The following is an 18,936-nucleotide window of genomic DNA, read 5'->3' on the forward strand; positions in this document are numbered from 1 at the left end:
TTGCTATAACATAAAATCAAGAGATGTTTAAGAACAGAATGATCAAAGGCATTTTCCTAAAGGCATACCAAATATTATCAAGACCTAATTTGCATTTGTGAAATATTTTGGTTTTTTTTAAGTTATTAGACTGTGAGACTTCAAGGTAAATAATAAGCAATGGGTTCTTTCATGCTACACCGGATGTGGATGTGCTTCCTACCTCCGAGAACACACAGAAATATACTCTCACGATAAAAAACCAATGATGTGAAACAGACCGCTCGACTGGCTCCAAACAAAAAGACGCTCTTTTATGTTTTAATTGCTCTCGTTGGGGTCCTGAGTCTAATAATCCTGGCTTGAATAGTGTTAGCAAATAATTTTGAGTGTTTACTTTAACCTGCAGGGTGTTACCTATCCATTATCCCAAGGAGACCAAAACAAACACTAGCATCTGCATATTTGATGCCTCAGGTCTACAACCGTTACCCAAAAGTCAGTTGTTCCATTTATGGCCTTTGCGATGATTCCTATATATAATGAAACCACACTGTACAGTGTATCTGTCTGATAAGTGTGCACACCTGTTGTTTAGATAATGCATGTTGGATTTAGATCAAACAGTCATGTGTAACTGCCTTTGTACTGCTCCCAAAACAAATTCCTGCACATTTATTACCCTGCCAGTTACACTGATTATCAAAGTTTTCAACTGTTGCTGGGCCTTCTCTGCTTTATTAATGAAACTACGTTCCCACGCCAGCCTTGGGTCCACTAACTGGAGAGCCTGTAATTTATATTATGCTCGAGCAGCAGCCCTGAGAGACAAACGCCCTGCACAGAAAACCTGTCTGAAGTGAATATAGATTGCGGTGGTTAGACTGTGGCAGGGCCAGTAGAAACTACTATATTTCAGCTGCTCCTCTCTTCCTCTGGTGTTATACGAGGTGCTACAGTTCAGTGACGCTCACTGAGAATGAGTTTCAGAATCGATATCTCCTCTGCCACTCCAGGAGAGAGACAGAAAAGTTCAGCTGACCTGTACTTCATATGTCTCCATGGCAGTGAGGCTCTGCTTTATCTGTAAAGCCAAGCGGAACGCACTGTCGAGGCTGAATTATAGACTGGAGTTGCCTCTACAACTGACTGAGAAGAGCTTTTTTGCTTCATTCACAAGTCGAAACCATGAAATACATCAAGTTGTCCTTGAAGCTCTTTGTAACAAATAATTACAGAACTCCTCTGCAGGAGCTACTGTACACTGTCCATTTTACATTTACATCCCGTCCATGTCACTAGCATTTTAATCCAAATTGCTTTACAGTAAGCAAGCACATAAGGGTTCGGCGTTTAATGCTCATCAACACACAAGTTATGCATCTGTATACAGACCTTAATCGCAGTTATAGCCTTAAGGCGACTGACAACCGCCACATTGACTCAAAAGATAAAATCAACAACTTCCAAACGTTAATCCTATATAAAAACAAGGCTAAACTCCAACTAAGTCCTTCTTTAAAACAGAGGAGGAAGCCTTGAATTCACCTCATGTTGAAGAATATTGACTTTCAAGGACAATCCTGCAAGCATCAGTCCAGAAACAGACACATAGCTTTTGATATCTCACACTGTTATATCGCTCTGTTGGAATTCATACTGCAAGCAGCACAATCAAGTTGTCAGAATTTTCAATTTCCTGTACATCTATGCAACCGGGAAAACTTAGCCAACATGCAGACGGTCAATAAGTTTGTTGGCTGCAAAAAAGCCGACCACAACTACACTCCTCATGACCACAGGTCGTCAACACCCAGGCAAATTTCATGAAAAATAGATCTGTCTGGCAAATGCAAGTGGAAATGTTGTTGATGGTCGGTGCATACAAGGCTGTTTGAGTGACTGTAAAATTGTTATTTGGAAGACTAAAGGAAGAATGATTCCAGAAACAAATGACTACATCTATTACTGCACCCATCACTGGGGTCAACTGTAATCTGAGATGGAATTCAGATTAACATCCGTCCTGAGTGATCGGATCAAGTGGACAGCTCTAAGTCCGTCAGTTCACGCCTGGCTTTAACATGCTTCTCGAGTGACCACACATGATCGGATCTCACTTCCTCGCTCTACATGCAAATAAGCACACAGATGACTGAAACAAACGGACACAATGTTTTTTTCACAAAGAAAGAAATGTGTGCATGTATGTAACGTTGGCTGAATGTACAAGACGGCTATAAGGTTATAAAGTTGTTCCTTACTCAATAGCTCACAAAATTGAGCAATTTTTTAAGGGATTCTGGGAACTTCCTACAACAACTCTCAAACTTAAGCAATTTGTAAGGTAGTCTGGGGATGTTGTGCGTACACAACATCTGCTGCGAACATTAGCAGAATAAGAAAGGCCAACACAAAATTCAAATTACACTGAACTAAATGGAAATCAGACGGTAGCATTCTGCCTGTTGTTTTAGCTTCTTCTCGTTTCACAGAGGACATCAGTTGAGGAGGCGATCCTTCAGTGTGGCCCAGGACACTTAGAGCTCTCCATGTGAGATCAGATCACTCAGGTTGAATGTTTCTGTGATGGCCTTTAAGGGGTTTTCTTTATAGCTCTTATATTCTATTGCAACCTTTTTTGAATCATAAGTCGGTTATTTTATCTTAGATAATGACAAACAGCACTGAACACTGTGTATAACTACAGTACAAGTCTTACAATTAAAGCTATAGCTGCACAAGACAGCGGTAAACGGCCTGTCCTACGACCCACAAGTGGTCAGAACAGAGTGACACATCAGTCAAGTGTGAACACACTGTCAGAACACTCAAAGATTAAATGGTTTCATTGTTTTGACATAACAAGAACTGTGTATTTATCACGTCTTGTCATTACAGTGCTTGAATTAACCTGAACTAGCTTCACGATCCAGGGCCACATTACATATCACTGCTCTTTCCTTGACAGAAGTAAATAAATTATTCACACAAAAGCAGGGAGAGAGACCCGCTGGAAAACTCTCGAGGCGCAGTCGCCCCATTTGCAGTTGTGGGAAATCTGTCAGAGTAAGAGTGCCTTCCCTCGAGGGACAGAGGACAAATGACACCCACTCTCTGCATTCAATTACTACGAGAGAGGCCATGGGAGCCAAATCCTGCAGGAGACCGGGCTTCATAGAAAGGAGAGTCTCACACACACACAGACTTAAGTAGAACTGTCTGCTGCAGTCAGCTCCAATTACCACTGTCCACTACTAATGCACAACATGTGAAACGAGAAGAACAATTCCATCTTGTGCCCCCATTCCACAACGTTACATGTGGATTGTGTTTGCATATTTCTTTGCATTACTCCTAAAATATAATTTCACAGACCTTAATTGTGATTCAGTCACAAATTAGTGGTCACTTCAAATCCCAATGAGTCCAATACAATGAAATATGTTCGACAAATTACTTGTACTGTAAAGAGAGAGAGAAAGGCTATGATGTTGGTCCGCCGCACATGCCCACAATTATATATAAACAACCTCAATCTTATTCCAAAGGAATTCTAATACAATATTGAACGTCTTTGATCACAGGAAACTTATTTGTTTCGAAACATTTTGCAGCATGCCTCCCTGCACAACTCTCCTGCTTTCTGTGTCCCCGGTTGACACTAGATATATCCTGGTACAGTGTATTATGACACATCCATAATGATAACCTAACCCACACACACACCACCTCATTATGTTCTCCGCCTATGCAGGAGACCTCAGCCTTCCTTCCACAGTAGCTCTGTGTGCTCCCTGCGGCCGTAAGTCTAAATGGCTGCTGCTGTTGTCAGGTCTTGAGGGCAGGAGAGAGAGCAGGTCAGGAGGTCTGACCTGATGTTCACACGTCTCTCAGCTCCACTTGAGAGGGACACACTGACCACTTAACCCTGCTCTTCTAGCCGGCTATACATTAGCTCCATGTCACAAAGCAGATTCTCAATGGCTCACGATCTCTGAGTAATTTTACGTTGTTTTTTAATTAGTATCTTTGCAAATGTTGAGTTTACATATGAAGCAGTAGTAGTGCACATTGCAAAATATGCAACAATAATACAATAATGTTATTACACTTGTAATATGTGTGCACTTGGGGTTAAATCTTCACAAAGTTACCCAGAGAAACAAATCTACAAACCTACCGACTGTATCAGCCTTCCCGTTAGGGTGGAGTGAGGCATGCGATACCAGAATCTCTCAGCGTTAGTCAGAGAGGACGGTAAACTTCTTAAACGGCCCCAGGATAAATGCTGGTTTGGTAAATAAAACACTAGTTGTCGGTATTGCTATCAAGAATAATGAAGATGTCTTGCACATCTGGCTCGGGGACAACATAAGTCTGGCTGTCATTTTACATAATTAAAAGGAAGAACGGCCTGGCTACACAAAGAGAGGGTTATAAAACTTGATTTACAGAAGCCGAACTGTAACATTGTTTTACACAAATCACTTCCAAAATCCTACTGTAGAAAGTTGGTTTTACAGCCGTGCTTGAGGAAGTTTCTTATGATAATACTTTGATAGTCGACATTCAGATATGCTGTAAAAGACTGAAATAACACCAACTGCCATAACATTTCTGACTTAATATCACACTGTTACTTGTTTGCGTTTCCATTGTGCCGCACAGTATCGCATGTCAAGTTAGGATATATTTCATGAAGCTATACAGAGTAGTGAAAGCCAACTGCTGGTGCGGCGCTCTGCTGGATGTTACTGATCCACCAGCTAAGCCCGTGAAGCCGTGCATATATGTGTGTAAGACAATAGCTTCTGTAAAGCACCTCTTGCTGTTATACTGAGAGGGAGCTCGAGCTCTGTTTCCACACCTGTTGCCCTGGGCCATAAGGGACAAGCTATCTCCATCGCTCTCACTCTGAGCTTTTCAATCGACTGTGCTTTTGACAAGCTCAGCCGTATCATCTTAAAAATTCAGTGCCCACGCTGATAAGGCCAACCTATACCTGACTAAATCCAGTGGCTTAGGGACTTGTTCGCATTTCACTGCACTCCAACAGAGGGATATAGCATAAATGCATACAGAGCTTTTCAAAAAGGAGCATAGAGTTATCTGAATTAAAAAAAAAGGAAATAGGAGCCGACATTTAAAAGTCCTCACATTCAACCCTGATTCAAAACAACTGGGGATGCTGTGTAAGACAGATATGGAACACAATGTGATCATTTGCTGATCCTTTTAGACATATACTCAAAACAAAACATGTTTTATATCATCATTGATTTTTGTAAATATACGCAGCCCAGTTACCAGGATATAATGTGAGGAGTTAACGTTTCTGCAAACCACAGGCACGTCCAAGGTTGACCAGACGTGGCATATCAAATTCACATTATATGGTTATTAGCAGACTTTCCCATCAGGAGGTGACGGAGAAGGTAGTGCCAACAAGCCACAATGGGAACCAAAACCAGGTGTTTCATGTTTCATGGGAAGGTTGACCATCTCCGGCCATTTTTGTGACAACCAAAACAGGTATTTAAAGCCAAACCATGATGTTTTCCTCATCCTTACCAGGTGGTTTTTGTGTCTAAACCGAAGCAGAGCATAAGCACTGTGTTATGACAAGTGACAGATGGAAAACTGAACCTAAGCAAACATAAAGTTGCAATATAAAGAAATGCTACATTTGAACTTATCTGTGGTTTTTCACAAATGTACTTAACTAACATTTATCTGGCGAGTGGGTTGATATATGCTAATTATTCTGAATTTGATGCCAGCAACATGTCTCAAGCAAGCTGGGACAGGAGCAACAAAAGACTAGGAGAGTTGTGGGATGCTTAAAAACACTTGTTTGGAACATTTCAAAGGTAAAGAGGTTGATTGGAAACAAGTGAGAGTATCATGATTGGGAATGAAAGGAGCGTCCTCAAAAGGCTCTGCTGTTCACAAGCAAGAATGGGGCGAGGTTCACCACTTTGTGATACATTTCTTAAAACCTAGTCAGTAAACACAGCTCGTTTGCAGTATTCTTTATTGCATTCTTTATTTTCGTTCTACACAATGTCTTTTTTGGAATCTGAGTTTGACTCTGAGTGAAATCAAATATGAAGATATTTGATTTGGAGGAGAAAACTACCACAGAATCAAGCAGTACGCCGCATGTTACTGGAACAAAGATGATTCTTGAAGAGCTTAGAGGTCTTTGGTTTGATGTTTGGACCTTAATTTTACCTCCCTTTGGCCAGAGAGGGCATTTTCACTGCACAAAATAGTTTGCAACAGTGACCTTAATATTCAACTTTTTAGTTTGAAGTTTCTACTTAGTATTAAATCTGATTATGAAATGTGGGTTGAGTGAATGTTTTGCTGAATCCAACATTCTGCTGAGATGAAAGGAAGATGTGATGTAAACTGTCTTTGGAGTCGGTATGTGTGTGTAAGCTCTCTCTTTTCAGATTGGATCCAGAGCTGGCAGAAGAAGAGGAAACCCGGCGTCTCTTTGCTTTGGTATTGATTGTAGGAATTAGCAGAGAGGAGACAACGTAGCCTCAGGTTGGGAGAGATGAAGTTGTCCTAAATTTCTGCTGTTTAACTTTGATGTTGTATCATGGAACTGTTGGAGGCGAGCTCTCTTTACTGCCTTCTTTTTTAGTGCAGAGAGACACAGCATGATAAAGTATAATTCAAACCATCTTTAATACAAACCACAGAAGCATAAATAATTGAATAAAATCGGCAGTGGTTTTTTGAAATGCACCAGCAAATAAGTCTACAACATTTTTTCTCTCTTCTGGACTCATTCTAAGAAGTCTAAATCTTGTGGTGGGGAAAGAAGTGAAGGAGACTGAGACTCTGGTTTTGGCTGGCTTTAAGTGGGCCTGGCTTGCATGTGGCTAGGAGGAACCGATGCCCTGGCAAACCATGTGGAAATACTGTGCATCAAACACCAACAGGACCCAGTTAACACATAGCTTCTAGCCTGGCATATGAACACACGTATTTAGCTTTCAGTTTATAGTTGTTCATTCTTACTGTTGTTTGTCATGAAGCAGAAAGTTCAAATCAGGTTAAAATGAACAAATGCAGATCAGTTTATGGAATAGAAAAATTGGCTGGTGTATATTATAATGTAGGAGTTAAAATATATTGAAATTCTGTCGAACTATGTTTAAAAAAAAAAGAACAAGAGAAAGCATCCACTCTTAAATTACTTTTTTTTTTCTTCAAAAGTCTTATGATGTGGAGATTATAGGCCAAAAAAACATTGTCAAATTTAAATTGGCAGTTTTTTTGAGAGGGGAAACAATTGAGCTCACTCTGGGAACCAGACTGGCTCAATAAATGATCCTTGACCTTGAAGTGTGAAACCAAAACACAGCCAGAAATGAAATTTTCATGGAGGACTGAGCAAATTTACACATTAGCTGCACTTTTACATCTAACAAAAGAAAGTTCCGATGAAAATGTCCTAAAATTACTTGCAATTAAAGTGTTGCTTAAATAATTTAATTAAGTCTTCATTATGAGAGGCATATCATAGCAAAAGTAAAGCTTGTCACTTACGCTATTGTCACTGGACCCTGACACGGGGTAGACCGTCCAGCCGAGCTCCGCTGTGGCTGTAGTGGAGTCCATGAGTGTCTCTGTGGAAAGAAGTAAGGAGAGACGGTGGTCAGATAATCTCCTGACAACATGAAAACGTTGCTGCGGTTCAGTGGAAACCACTTGAGTCATACAAACATTTTGAGAGGAAGAGTATATGTTTGTTCTATAAAATGTCAGAAAATAGAGTCACGTCCATTGAGAAACACCAGAGCCTAATGTGACGGCCTTATCTTTTGTCCAGCCAACAGCTGAGAACTCAAATTCAAAACGTAAAATGATAAAAAAAAAAAAAAAGTACAGCAATAAAAAAAACAAAAACATATTTTCACAAAAAAATGTTGGTACAGAATATAGCAGCAGAGACATCATATTTGCGGTTTTAAAAGAGTTTCTTGTCATCTTTCATTTGTTCGGTATCTGCAGATTCAGACACATTTTGTGCACTAAATTTTGACTGATTTTAATAAATCTTATTTATTAAGTAAAATGCTGGTTCCAGTGACAGAATTCCTGGCTTTTTTGTTGTTTAATATAACTTCAAACCATTTTTTTTTTATTCTATACTGTTGGTCAGATGAAATTAGCAATTTTAAGATGTCAAAGATGTTAAAGTTTCAAAGTGACAATTTTCACTATTGTCTGACTTTTTCTTTCACAGACAACTCATCAAAAACAACACTGACAAAGTAATCAATAACAGGAATACAAAAGCTGCAGGCCCACAATATAGACCCACATTGATCAACATGTGCTCCCTCCAACTCATCACACACAGCAGCTTGGTCAGTGGCCTTAAGCTTCAAACTACGATGCTCGATGCTCTAGCATCTCTACTTCACATTTTATTTAATGTTAACATTGTCAAATTGTCAAAGTTTTTTAAGGTTTAGGCAGCAAGTGACGGAGGAGGGGCAACTACAGTGTCAAACTTCATAGAGCCACTGACCCGGCTACAGTATGTGACATAGTGAGAACGGGCTGCATTGATCCACTCCAGTTGAGATACAGATTGATTGCTAGTTTCACTGCTATTGGTTTCGGAGGAGGTCAGTCACATCCCGGCCAGCAGAACTAAGTCATCATCCGTTTGACTTGAAGGGGCTGGAAAAGCAAATCTCCACGGTACAGACGAGGGGCCACCCTATATGCCATGGATTAGCTGGTGGAAAGAAACACCTCCGGTAATTGGGGTCAAAGAAAATGTGCCTCCTGTCTGTCATGAGGTCCTCCGTGGCACACATTCCACCAGTCTGACCCAAATGTCTGTCATACGCTCACTGAACCCTTCACACTGTCACCTTCCTTCACTCTTCTTCTCACCCTCTGTCCCCCATACCCTCATGCCCTGTTTTCATTTCATGACTTCATCTCAGCTCTGCGTCTCTCTGAAGGTAACAGAGGGCAGGCCTAATGAATTTCTCCTGCTGATTAGACAGGCTGTGTCAGTGTTGTAGTACTCTGGTGTTGAGCTGCAGCAGATGGAGAGAGCCTTCATCAGGTTGGCGGCGTCAGCTGCAATACCAAAATACCACAGAGGGATTCAGAGACCCCCTCGACAAACACGGCCACTAAGCTTAGCATGAGTCACAGCCAGCGAATGTAATACAGGACTGGTGAACAGTTGCATGGTGCTCTGGCTTTTCATTAACATTGTGATATGATTGAATCGGTGCTAATAGCGTGGGTTAATTAAAAGTAGATCCAAGTGAAGAAAAAAAAAACAGAGCCCCTGAAATCAGATAAAAGTTACCAGGTAATGAGGGATGGAAATTAAAGGCTCTGAAGTAACATCGCACAGGATTTTGTGTAACCCTCACTGTGTATGCAGATCTGTACCAGCATGCAGGATATTTCCGAGACTTCCAGTTGTTTCATAACCCTGGATTTCCTCTGATTCATATTCCAGCAAAAGCCACAGCTTTTAATTAACAGGCTCCACACGCATCGGTTTATTTCAGTGCCTTCTGCTGACTTTCTGCGTCTCACCAGTACTCACGAGGCATAATACCAGATTTCACATCCTATTCAGTTATCACAAAGCCCAAATCGTATAATTAGGCAGATGAGACTGCAATTGAGCAGCTATTGATAACCTTGTGTGTGACTCAGAGCCGAGCAGCCTACATGGGTGTTAGGCAGTGAAATGGTAATTATGCCCCATAATGATAACGATAATTAGTGGAGGAGCAAAGTGAGAATAATGAACCCCCTCTGTGGTGGTTTAAGGAGTGTTGTGGGGGGAACAGGGAACGAATTTCCCCAGGAATGCTAACACCGACCGGGTGACACCCCACCCATCCTTCTCCTCCTCTTTATTTGTAGCCACGCATTCCCTCTGTTTCTATCTGCTTTCTCTTCGTTCTCTCAATAACCCTCCCTTCACTGCTTCTTCTGTTTCACTCCTCCATCTCTCGGACGTGCCGTCTAACCCTCCCTTCCCCTCTCTTTCATGCTCTGTCTCTCTCTCCTGCTATCAGCGGCCTGCACGCTGGACAAGAAGCGCCTCAGCCTGAAAGACTGATCACTTTTCTTCCTCCTGCTGTCCACACTTCAGTCCTGGCAGCCACACCGATTCATTACCTCCCATGGAGCAGAACAGCACATAGCTCACCACTGTCAGCCACTTCCTCGTTCGTTATCAGTCTGAACCCCCAGCCGTGGCAGAGCATGGCTGCTCAGCAGGACACGTTGGCTATTAATCAGGAGGAGGACAGAGCGCAGAGGTTCTCGTCTGAATCTGACTGCAGGGATCACTTACTTTTGTTTTGTCTTGTGGGCACTTGTTTATAATGTGAGCACTTGAATTTTGCCACTCATGGGACCGGCAGGACCGACAACATCTGCTGTGTTTGTTGGGTGGCCACATCGGCACTACATACTGTCCTGTGTACAATAGACAATATGTCCTAAGTTGATACAGAACACCAGATGTAATTAATCTTTGTATTCTACTGTTTCTGCCTGAACGAAGACCCTGTGAGATTAAAACTAAGCAGCATTTTAAGCCAATGTGAAACTAAAAAGTATTGGGCTGTGAACTGTGTTTGTTACTGGAGGACTTGCAAAAAGTCTTTTGCATTTTCTGACTGTGAGTATTTTTTATTTGTTTTGCAGCTATTTTTTTTAAGGACAGCTCTTAGACAGGCAGAAAAGTGGGGTCAGAGAGAGAGTTTAGTAAAAAAAAAACAAGAAAAAAACACACGTATTGCAAAAGCACCACTAAAAGAAAATAGTGAAATCATACCATATTTGCTTGCTAAGAAATGCTTGATCAGCAACATATTAGCATTTCCTCTCCATGTCATTAACTTTCTATTCGTTTTCTGAGTGTTTTATCAGCTGGCTCAAACGAAAGACAACTTTTCTACTGCAGCTGTGGCAATCAGTGTCTCTTTGTAACTAGTTTCCTCTTTCCAAGAACTTCTGGTGTTTTGTAGTAGTCCATTAAAAAGGATGACTCTTACTTTTTATCCATGACTTATTAAATAAAGTCTGTGTGGTGCTGTGTAACCCTGTTTGGAGTATAATGGATTTCAACACCAGAACTGGCTGTTCAAGAGGATGCGTCCAGTGCTCTTAGATCTGATGACAAATTGCAAACTCTCCATTTCCCACTTAGAGCGCTGTTTGTCTTTGCATTATTTGTGTGGAAAAGGAGAGTTATGACTAAAAATGTTTTAACTGTCTGAGCTCACAGGAAAATGTCCTCTGCGCTGGTGGAGCAAGGCAGCAGTACCACTTCACTGTCGAAGAAATGTTTTAAAATATTAAACATTAATGCCAAACCTTTAATATATTTTCTATGATTACAGAGAATATTAACAATATAACAGTAAATAATTAAAGCTTGGGTGTCTTTTTGTCTTTTTTTAAACTTGATACCCTCGACTGTGGAGGGGCCATGAATATGCAATGAGACCTAGGAGTCTAAGAAAAGCCTACTAGGCTGAGAGTGCTTCCTCCAACACTTCCTGAGACTAAGGAGAGAGTTTAGTGCTGATCTGAGAGAGAGCTCTCCAGTGAGAGGCTCTGTGAAGTGACAGGCTGGGGGAGAGGAGGAGGGGGGTGGGCCGTGGTACTACAACAACACTCTTCTTCTCTGAGAGGGGTCAATGCTGCATCTCAGCTTTCTAAAGAAAGCAACAGCATTTTCAATGAGGGATACAGAGAAGAGCTGTTCACAGAAGAGACATCTCAGCTCAAACAACCACAGCGAGAAAGAAAATAAGCATTTTACACAAAGACTTCAGACAGGAAGTTATCTACAAGCTATTGTGTTGCTGAATTAATAAATGAAAGCAACACGGGATATTGAGAGCATCTTCATATTAACATGCTGCTGGATTTAAAATCTATTCATTCTTTTAGTATCTCTGCACAAGCCACTGTTTGCTCACGGTTATGTTTTTCCTTTTTCCTGCCAGTCGGTTTCTCAACGTTTGCAGTTGGTTTACGATGGTAACCGACCATACATGCTTTATGTCCAAAGGGCATGGAGATCAGGTTTTGACAGATGGATGGCCAATTAGTCAGAGCAAACAGACAGATCTCTGCAGCCTGAGTGATGGATGGAAACCATCTCTAATGCCATGACTAATCCGTCAACTACACCTTTTCCCCAGGCAGGGAACGCACCACGTGCAGCTTTCCAAACAAAGACATATTTATTTTTTTGTTTTTCTATCAGAAGTACGTACATGCTGCTGCATTCCTGAATGTTACCATATTGTTAAATGGTTGACTTGAGATATTTCTCTTTGGCTCTTTTTTTATGAAGTATCTAATTTGACTGACAAATTGCTTTGCAACTTATTGCATCACTATTGAGTAAAAACCCCGCATATAAATGACTTTGACATGGTGGTTCAAACCAGAATCAAAGAGAATATACCGATTTTCTAACAAACTAGCCTATATTTAGGGCCTACAGTTTAATGAGGGTATTTTGAAGAAGCAATTGACCTCCAAAACAGCATGAAGCAGCTTAGAGGCATGGCTTCTTTTTTATCTTTCTCACCAGCAGAACTGTAGCCTCTGCTCTCTATGGAACAAATCCCTCAACATTCAATTTTATATCGACATAAACCACATATGGTGCTTTCCACTGCTGAGATAATGTCAGCTAACAGGGCTAAAAAGCAGCTAAACATTCTCCCCATAAAAGCCACGCTGGGTAAAGTTCAGTTTAACTGCTGGTAGAGGCGGTGTGTGCATTTACTTGCATTTCACCAAACACCTGAAACCAGAGTATTTGATGGCAAATGTGGGAAGATTGCGGTTTGCAGTACAGTTGCAGAGTAACATGAGCAAGCTGTTCATTATGCTAAAAACAGAACTCTATATAGTGGACCCGGCACGGAAATCTGCCCAGCTTAAGGGGCAAGGCAATGATATACCCCTGAGGGAGCCAGTGCAAGTGCAGAGATGTGATTCATAGTTTTAATGATGGACAGGACTACTGTATGGCCTGTTGGAAAGAATAACAGTCTGTTTCATTTAGAGGGAAGAAAAGGATGGAGCCCCTGGTCCAGAGAAACTTAGCCCAACTTATCTGTCAGCACAAGCTGGGCCCATTAAGGTACAGTAGAGCTCCCAGCACTGTCACATAACAGCATGTCCCTGTGTGTTAAATGAATTCTTAATCCCACTTGTACAATGAAACAGGGGCTTTGTGGACCATGTGGCACCGGCCCAAACCCAAGAAGCTTGGCTTTTTTTCTTTGAGAGTCAAAGGAAGGCTGGCATGCAGCCCTGGGTATCCAAGGTGCTACCTGGTGTGTCATTGGTGAGACATCACTCTGTCAGGGAGATTTATGTGCTGCGGAGGTTATTGTTGAGTCCTGAAAAGGCAGGTTTGGAGTTGGTATGATGATGTAGGTGTTTCTAGGAGCGATGAGGCAGGGCTCAAAGTTCAGCCCCACCTCATCAAGGCTGCAGACTGGTGTGTTTTCCAAGGCAAAGGAAGATGATGGGAGAGGAAGCTGGCTCGTTGATTTTGGCACAGGACGGCGCAGTGTGAAATATGGTACCACACACACAAACACTAACACACAGAAAGTAGAGTACTCTCTCAAAGCACTAACTGTTGACAGAATGATACAGCATGGCGTTCCCAGGGGCCTCAAGCAGGATGTACGACAGTAATCCTTACACAGGCGAGCTGTGTTATCAGTCAGTGCAACTTAACTTGTCATCGAGGCCAAGGGGCAATACCCTAAAACAAATGGAAGACAGGCAAAAACTACAACTTGATGTATGACTGAAAAACTATCCTCCAATCAGCTATAAATGCCTTTAAAGGATAAGTTCACCCAAAAATGGACATTCAGTCATTATCTATTGACCCCCATGCAAATGAAAAGTTGGGTTAAGTTTTGCAGTCCACGAAACATATCTGAGCTTCACAGCAAAAGCAAACTCCAATATTCTCCAAAACAACTCAAAAAGAAGTCAAATGGCTTCAAAGCTTGTCTGGTTCAATCCTACTCTCTAGAAGCCCTGAAATCCCACATTAATTTGAAGAGACATTTACACCCTCGATGCGCAGCTGAACTTGTGCACCCCAGTCAGACAGGGGCCACGCTTTTAGCTTTGCAGATTTTGGCTTAAAAATTGTGTAAATAACATCTCAGGGCTTCAGGATCCCAAACTGACTCGAAAATAATTTATTTACACTATTATTTAAGCCAAAATCTTCGCCGCAGCTCTGAAGCTAAAAGCATTAGCGCTCACTTTATCTGAAGTGGGTGCACAAGTTCGACCGCACAGAGATTTGGATTAAGCCAAGCGTACTGTAACGAGCCACTTTTATGTTGTTGGGGTTTTTCTTTTGTTTTTCCTACTTTTAAAACAAGTATCCACCTACAGCAGTTGTTTAGGAGAATGCTGTTTTGCTGTGAAGCTTCAGAAATGTTTTATGGACTGCAAAACTTCACCCGACTTTCCATGAGCATTGGGGTTATTGGACAATGACTTCATTTTTAAACTTATCCTTTAACTCTGTTTTGCAGGGATTTTTTTTTTTTTTTTCTGATGATGGAAGGGTAGGGTTTCTCATTTGCTGTCCAAAATATTTAATAACCAAATCAGAGCTGGGCTTATGGACAAGGCCATCTCCAACAGCTGCTACAGGGTCCAACATTCACATTCGCCAAGCACCAAATGCAGGTAGAGGTGTAAGTAAAATAAGACTTAATGCTCCAAATTTATGTGCTGGGCCAAATATAAACCAGTGTATATATTTTGCTGTTATGTTCGAAAAGGTGGGGGTACGTTGTGTAACAGTATACTGAAGTACTAGACATTTTTGTAATCATAACAGCAGGTAGTCTTTTTTGAATTTAGAGTATCTCCTTTAGCGTGTGTCTCAGTTGTCTTAAAATAAACCCTGAGAATCTAGAGATCACCTTTTTGTGATTTGAAGGCTCTTCTAAAACAAAAAATGGCAGGAACAGTTCGTTTCCGACAATCCATTACTTCATGGAAGGCCGTAAGTTATTTTTCAGAACTGTCACTGTCTTATCTCACCTACGATTACAACACCCCATTGTCATGCCAATCATCTGAAAGTATAGCTTTTCTTTCCATACGTCGAGATGTGTTTTTGCCATTAACGGCACCTGTAGGTGTATCATTAGTGTAGTTTCACCATTAAAATGTAGTTAGTTCTGAGTGACACCATATTTCATGGTGGAGAGACATCAATGTAAGCAATAAATTTGCGAGAGGGAACCGTCACCTGGCCAATCATAAGCTGTGTGAATGAAACCTGGCCAATAACACAGACTGCAGGATTTATAAGTACGCTTTCCATATTTTCCCAATCCCTGACAACCCACTGAGACCTGTTTAACAGATCAGTACATTTTAAATTCTGCAGTGGAAAATTCTGTAAAAGTGGGTCCCACATTTTTATAAGCAGCAGCTGAAGAGAACATGCGTATGATTCAAAAAAGAGCCCCGCACAAGTGACATTCATCTATCCATGCAATCACTTTAAGTGCTGCATGAGCACTGTGATGTTCATCTACGAGTGGAAATACCTGCAGCAAAGTTAGACAGGGATATACAAATCACTTTTCATCAAAGTGACAGCTTTTCAAATACCACTACTAATTGACTTGATGGAAATGATCATCGCAAGCCACCCACGCCTTGCCTACGAGCCATTAGTTAAAAGTGGATGATTAAAAAATGTACACAGCTCATGCACGCACACGAAGGAACCGGTTTATTTCACGGATGTGTGGTCCGCGGCTTCACATGAGGAATTTCTCTCTCTCTTACTCATCTTTCTCATTTTCTTAGTGTCTTTCTCTCTCCCTCCCTGGTCCTTGATTAGGCTGTGCAGGTAATCACACAGCTACAGGCAGTTAGAGCAGTACGACCATGATACGCTTGTATAAGCCCAAAAGACAAGATGTTCCCCCCAGCTTAAATTCAACTGGAACTGTGGGAGCGAAGGGACCCATTTCCCCTCCTAATTTGTCCTACATGAGATGATGCCTGTGGTAGTCAAGGGAGCAACTATCTCCATGCCAACAGTTTTGATTGGCAGTTCTGGCAAATTGTGGTTTACTTCAGGAGGTGGGTGAAAAATGTGAAGCAGATGTAATGCAAGAAAAAGCACTTTAAATATGAATAAAGTGAAGACTGCTAGGTACCATTCTGTTGTTTTTTCAGTCCCACAAGAGTTCGACTTTGGTGTGTGTGCGTGCGTCTGCGTGTGTGTGTGTGTGTACGTGAAAGATGGGTCCCTGTTTTTATTGTGACGGCCTGTCCTTGTTTGGCTGATAAAAGGATTCATCCTCTATCTGATATCTAGTCAACTACATCCTCCTACATGATGTGTGCCAAGTCAAGTCATTAAAGTCTGACAAACAAATCTAGTTTATGACCTATTCTACATCCTTTTAAAGAGCCTTTCATCCTCTGCAAGATCCTTTAAAACCTGCTGTAAATTCCTGTGCAGAGGCCCTGGGTTCTTGTCTGTTGAAGTTTGGTGATAAGGCCGAACTGTTGACCTGCAAGCACCGCAGATTCCCGGCTTTGGTCGGACATTAAATAACATCAATGACCAATACATCCAGCAGTGTTTACTGCAGACAGTGAATTTTCTACCTGTTCACTAATGGCAACAAAGCCTATAATTGTAAATGTATAGGACGAGGCTGTGTGTAGCTTACTGTTCTGGATACTAGATCTTCACGTATACATTTATTTTGTGTCGGAGACCTCAAACTGGGAAAAAAATGTAATCCTATCAAGCATATTTGTTCATGTGGTTTTGCTGTTTTCCAAGAAAAATCATAAATATTATAACTGGAGATATTCTCGACCACAATACCCCAAATACACCCGGGATTGTTTCAGTAAACTTTGAATTGTGAGTGTAGAAAATTTTTGTTGGAATACGAATAGTGACAGCCAGACATGAAGCCCGCTATTTCCTGACAAATCAGTGAACCAATATACTGCACAAGTTGGACTCAAATGGAGAAACATTCGCCTGAAAAGAAAATAAATAATATAAATGTCGCTGTTTTCAAGCCATTTAAAGCTTGAATTTCAGCTTCACTATCTGAACCAGATTTGCACATTTAGTTGTATTTAAGCTCCTTCAGTTGCTTCATTTGAGACACATTAAAACTGTTCAAAGATTTACCAACACCCTGCTGCTGCAAACGACAACTGACGACAGCAGCTTCTGCTTGACAAATTAGTTTTGCATGCCATCAAATATCAAACGAAAGTGTCTCAAAAACACCTCACACGCAATGCTTTCTTTTCCTTTTTTTTCCTAAGATTTGGTTTCTGGGTCAAGTGCTAGGGGAGAGAGCAAAAAGATCTTTAGACTTCCCTGTGTTTAATGATAAATGTGACTCATCTGGAGCTGTAAATGTTTTACGAAATCTAAATAAATGAGTAGCTGTTTTTTTTTCTTTCTGCAAAACTGTTTGTCTCAGGCTAAGTTATGATTACGAGCAATCAAGGATGCAAACAAGGAACCCTCACCATACTCGTGAAGACATTTTGTTCCCAAATAATCAGCTTAGAATTTACAGCAGCTACAGTGATGATGTCTGGAAACACAGCACAACTTTTAATTAGTTCCAGTAATACATGAGGTGTCTCACGTCTACCTTTTAATTGCTCATGTACTAGCATGAACCGCTCGGTGATCTTTCCCAATAAACACACTCACATGCTATGACACATTCCTATTCATACACACGTCATTGTATTGGCAGACTATAATGGAGCGCATTTACTGTTAACCGTGTGACTGTATATATGTAGCATTGCCTGGAGTTAAACTGATACTTTGTTCAACAGCAGGGGCTGGCAACCTCAGACACTTGAAGGACTATATTGTGTACTTATGTAGTCTGCCCATATCATGCTATCATCATGCTATTGCGATACTGAAAAATCATTTAAATCTACGTTTTAGGAAAATTGTCATACTAGTATAAAGACTATACAACATTGTTCAAAAAGTTTACTTTTGTTATGCAATCAGAAAAATGGGATCTGCATTTGTATTTATCACAGTATTGTAATATCCAGCATCATAGTACTTCTTGCAATCTGAGCAAAGGAATCAACATTTGCTGAGATCAGTGAAGAGGAAAGAAATAATTCATGATAATGCAGAAGTAACATTATTTTGAATAAAGTTTAGAAGATGCATGCAAATGTGGGAAGATATGCTAGATTATCATCTTCTCTTTTACTTTTACTCTAAACATGCTTAAAAATATCAGCATTTGCAATGATGTCATTTTTATGTGATTACTAGTGATACACTGAAGACTTCCATGCGTGTTCAAGCACATCTGCAGTGTGAACTGGCATCAACTGTATTTATCTATCCCAGGCTTTCATCACTACTGTTATCATACGAGCATTGAACAAAGGAAAACGCCCTTGGCTTGGAATATATTCAATTCAATTAAACTAGCAGTGCATTTGATTGGAAACGCCTCCATAGTAAGACACCTTGGAATAAACAAACAGATCAAATGGCCTCTGTGTTAAGAAACTGACATCCCTGAATAATTCTTGTTAGTCATTGAACCATACCTCCCTACAAGCCACTTTTTTCCTCTCTGGTAATCACTAGTTTTCTGCTCTGTTCCCAGGTACAACATTTCCTGCCTATGTGTCATGCAGAGGAATTCGAACAGTGTTATTGATGTGTGAGCGCATCACAGGGTCAAACTAGGAGAGTTGATCTCTTGCCAGTCGATGCCGCCTGTCTGCCAAGAAAGTCATCAGATCAGACTTGTTTCTGTCTGAGCAGATATCGCAGCCCGCCAGCCCCCCCGGCACACACACAAACAC

General features: G+C 41.0%; 1 protein-coding gene across 1 annotated transcript in view; it reads right to left on the bottom strand.

The window, feature by feature from the left end:
* Positions 1-18,936, bottom strand: part of ephb2b (eph receptor B2b) — a 130,212-nt gene that overhangs the window by 74,014 nt on the left and 37,262 nt on the right. Inside the window, exon 2 of the mRNA XM_073468127.1 lies at positions 7,549-7,628. Within this exon, the coding sequence (XP_073324228.1) occupies positions 7,549-7,628 (80 nt within the window). The remainder of the gene's footprint in view (positions 1-7,548; positions 7,629-18,936) is intronic.

Source organism: Pagrus major, chromosome 6 (assembly GCF_040436345.1).
Source record: "Pagrus major chromosome 6, Pma_NU_1.0".
NCBI classification, from domain to species: Eukaryota; Metazoa; Chordata; class Actinopteri; order Spariformes; family Sparidae; genus Pagrus; species Pagrus major.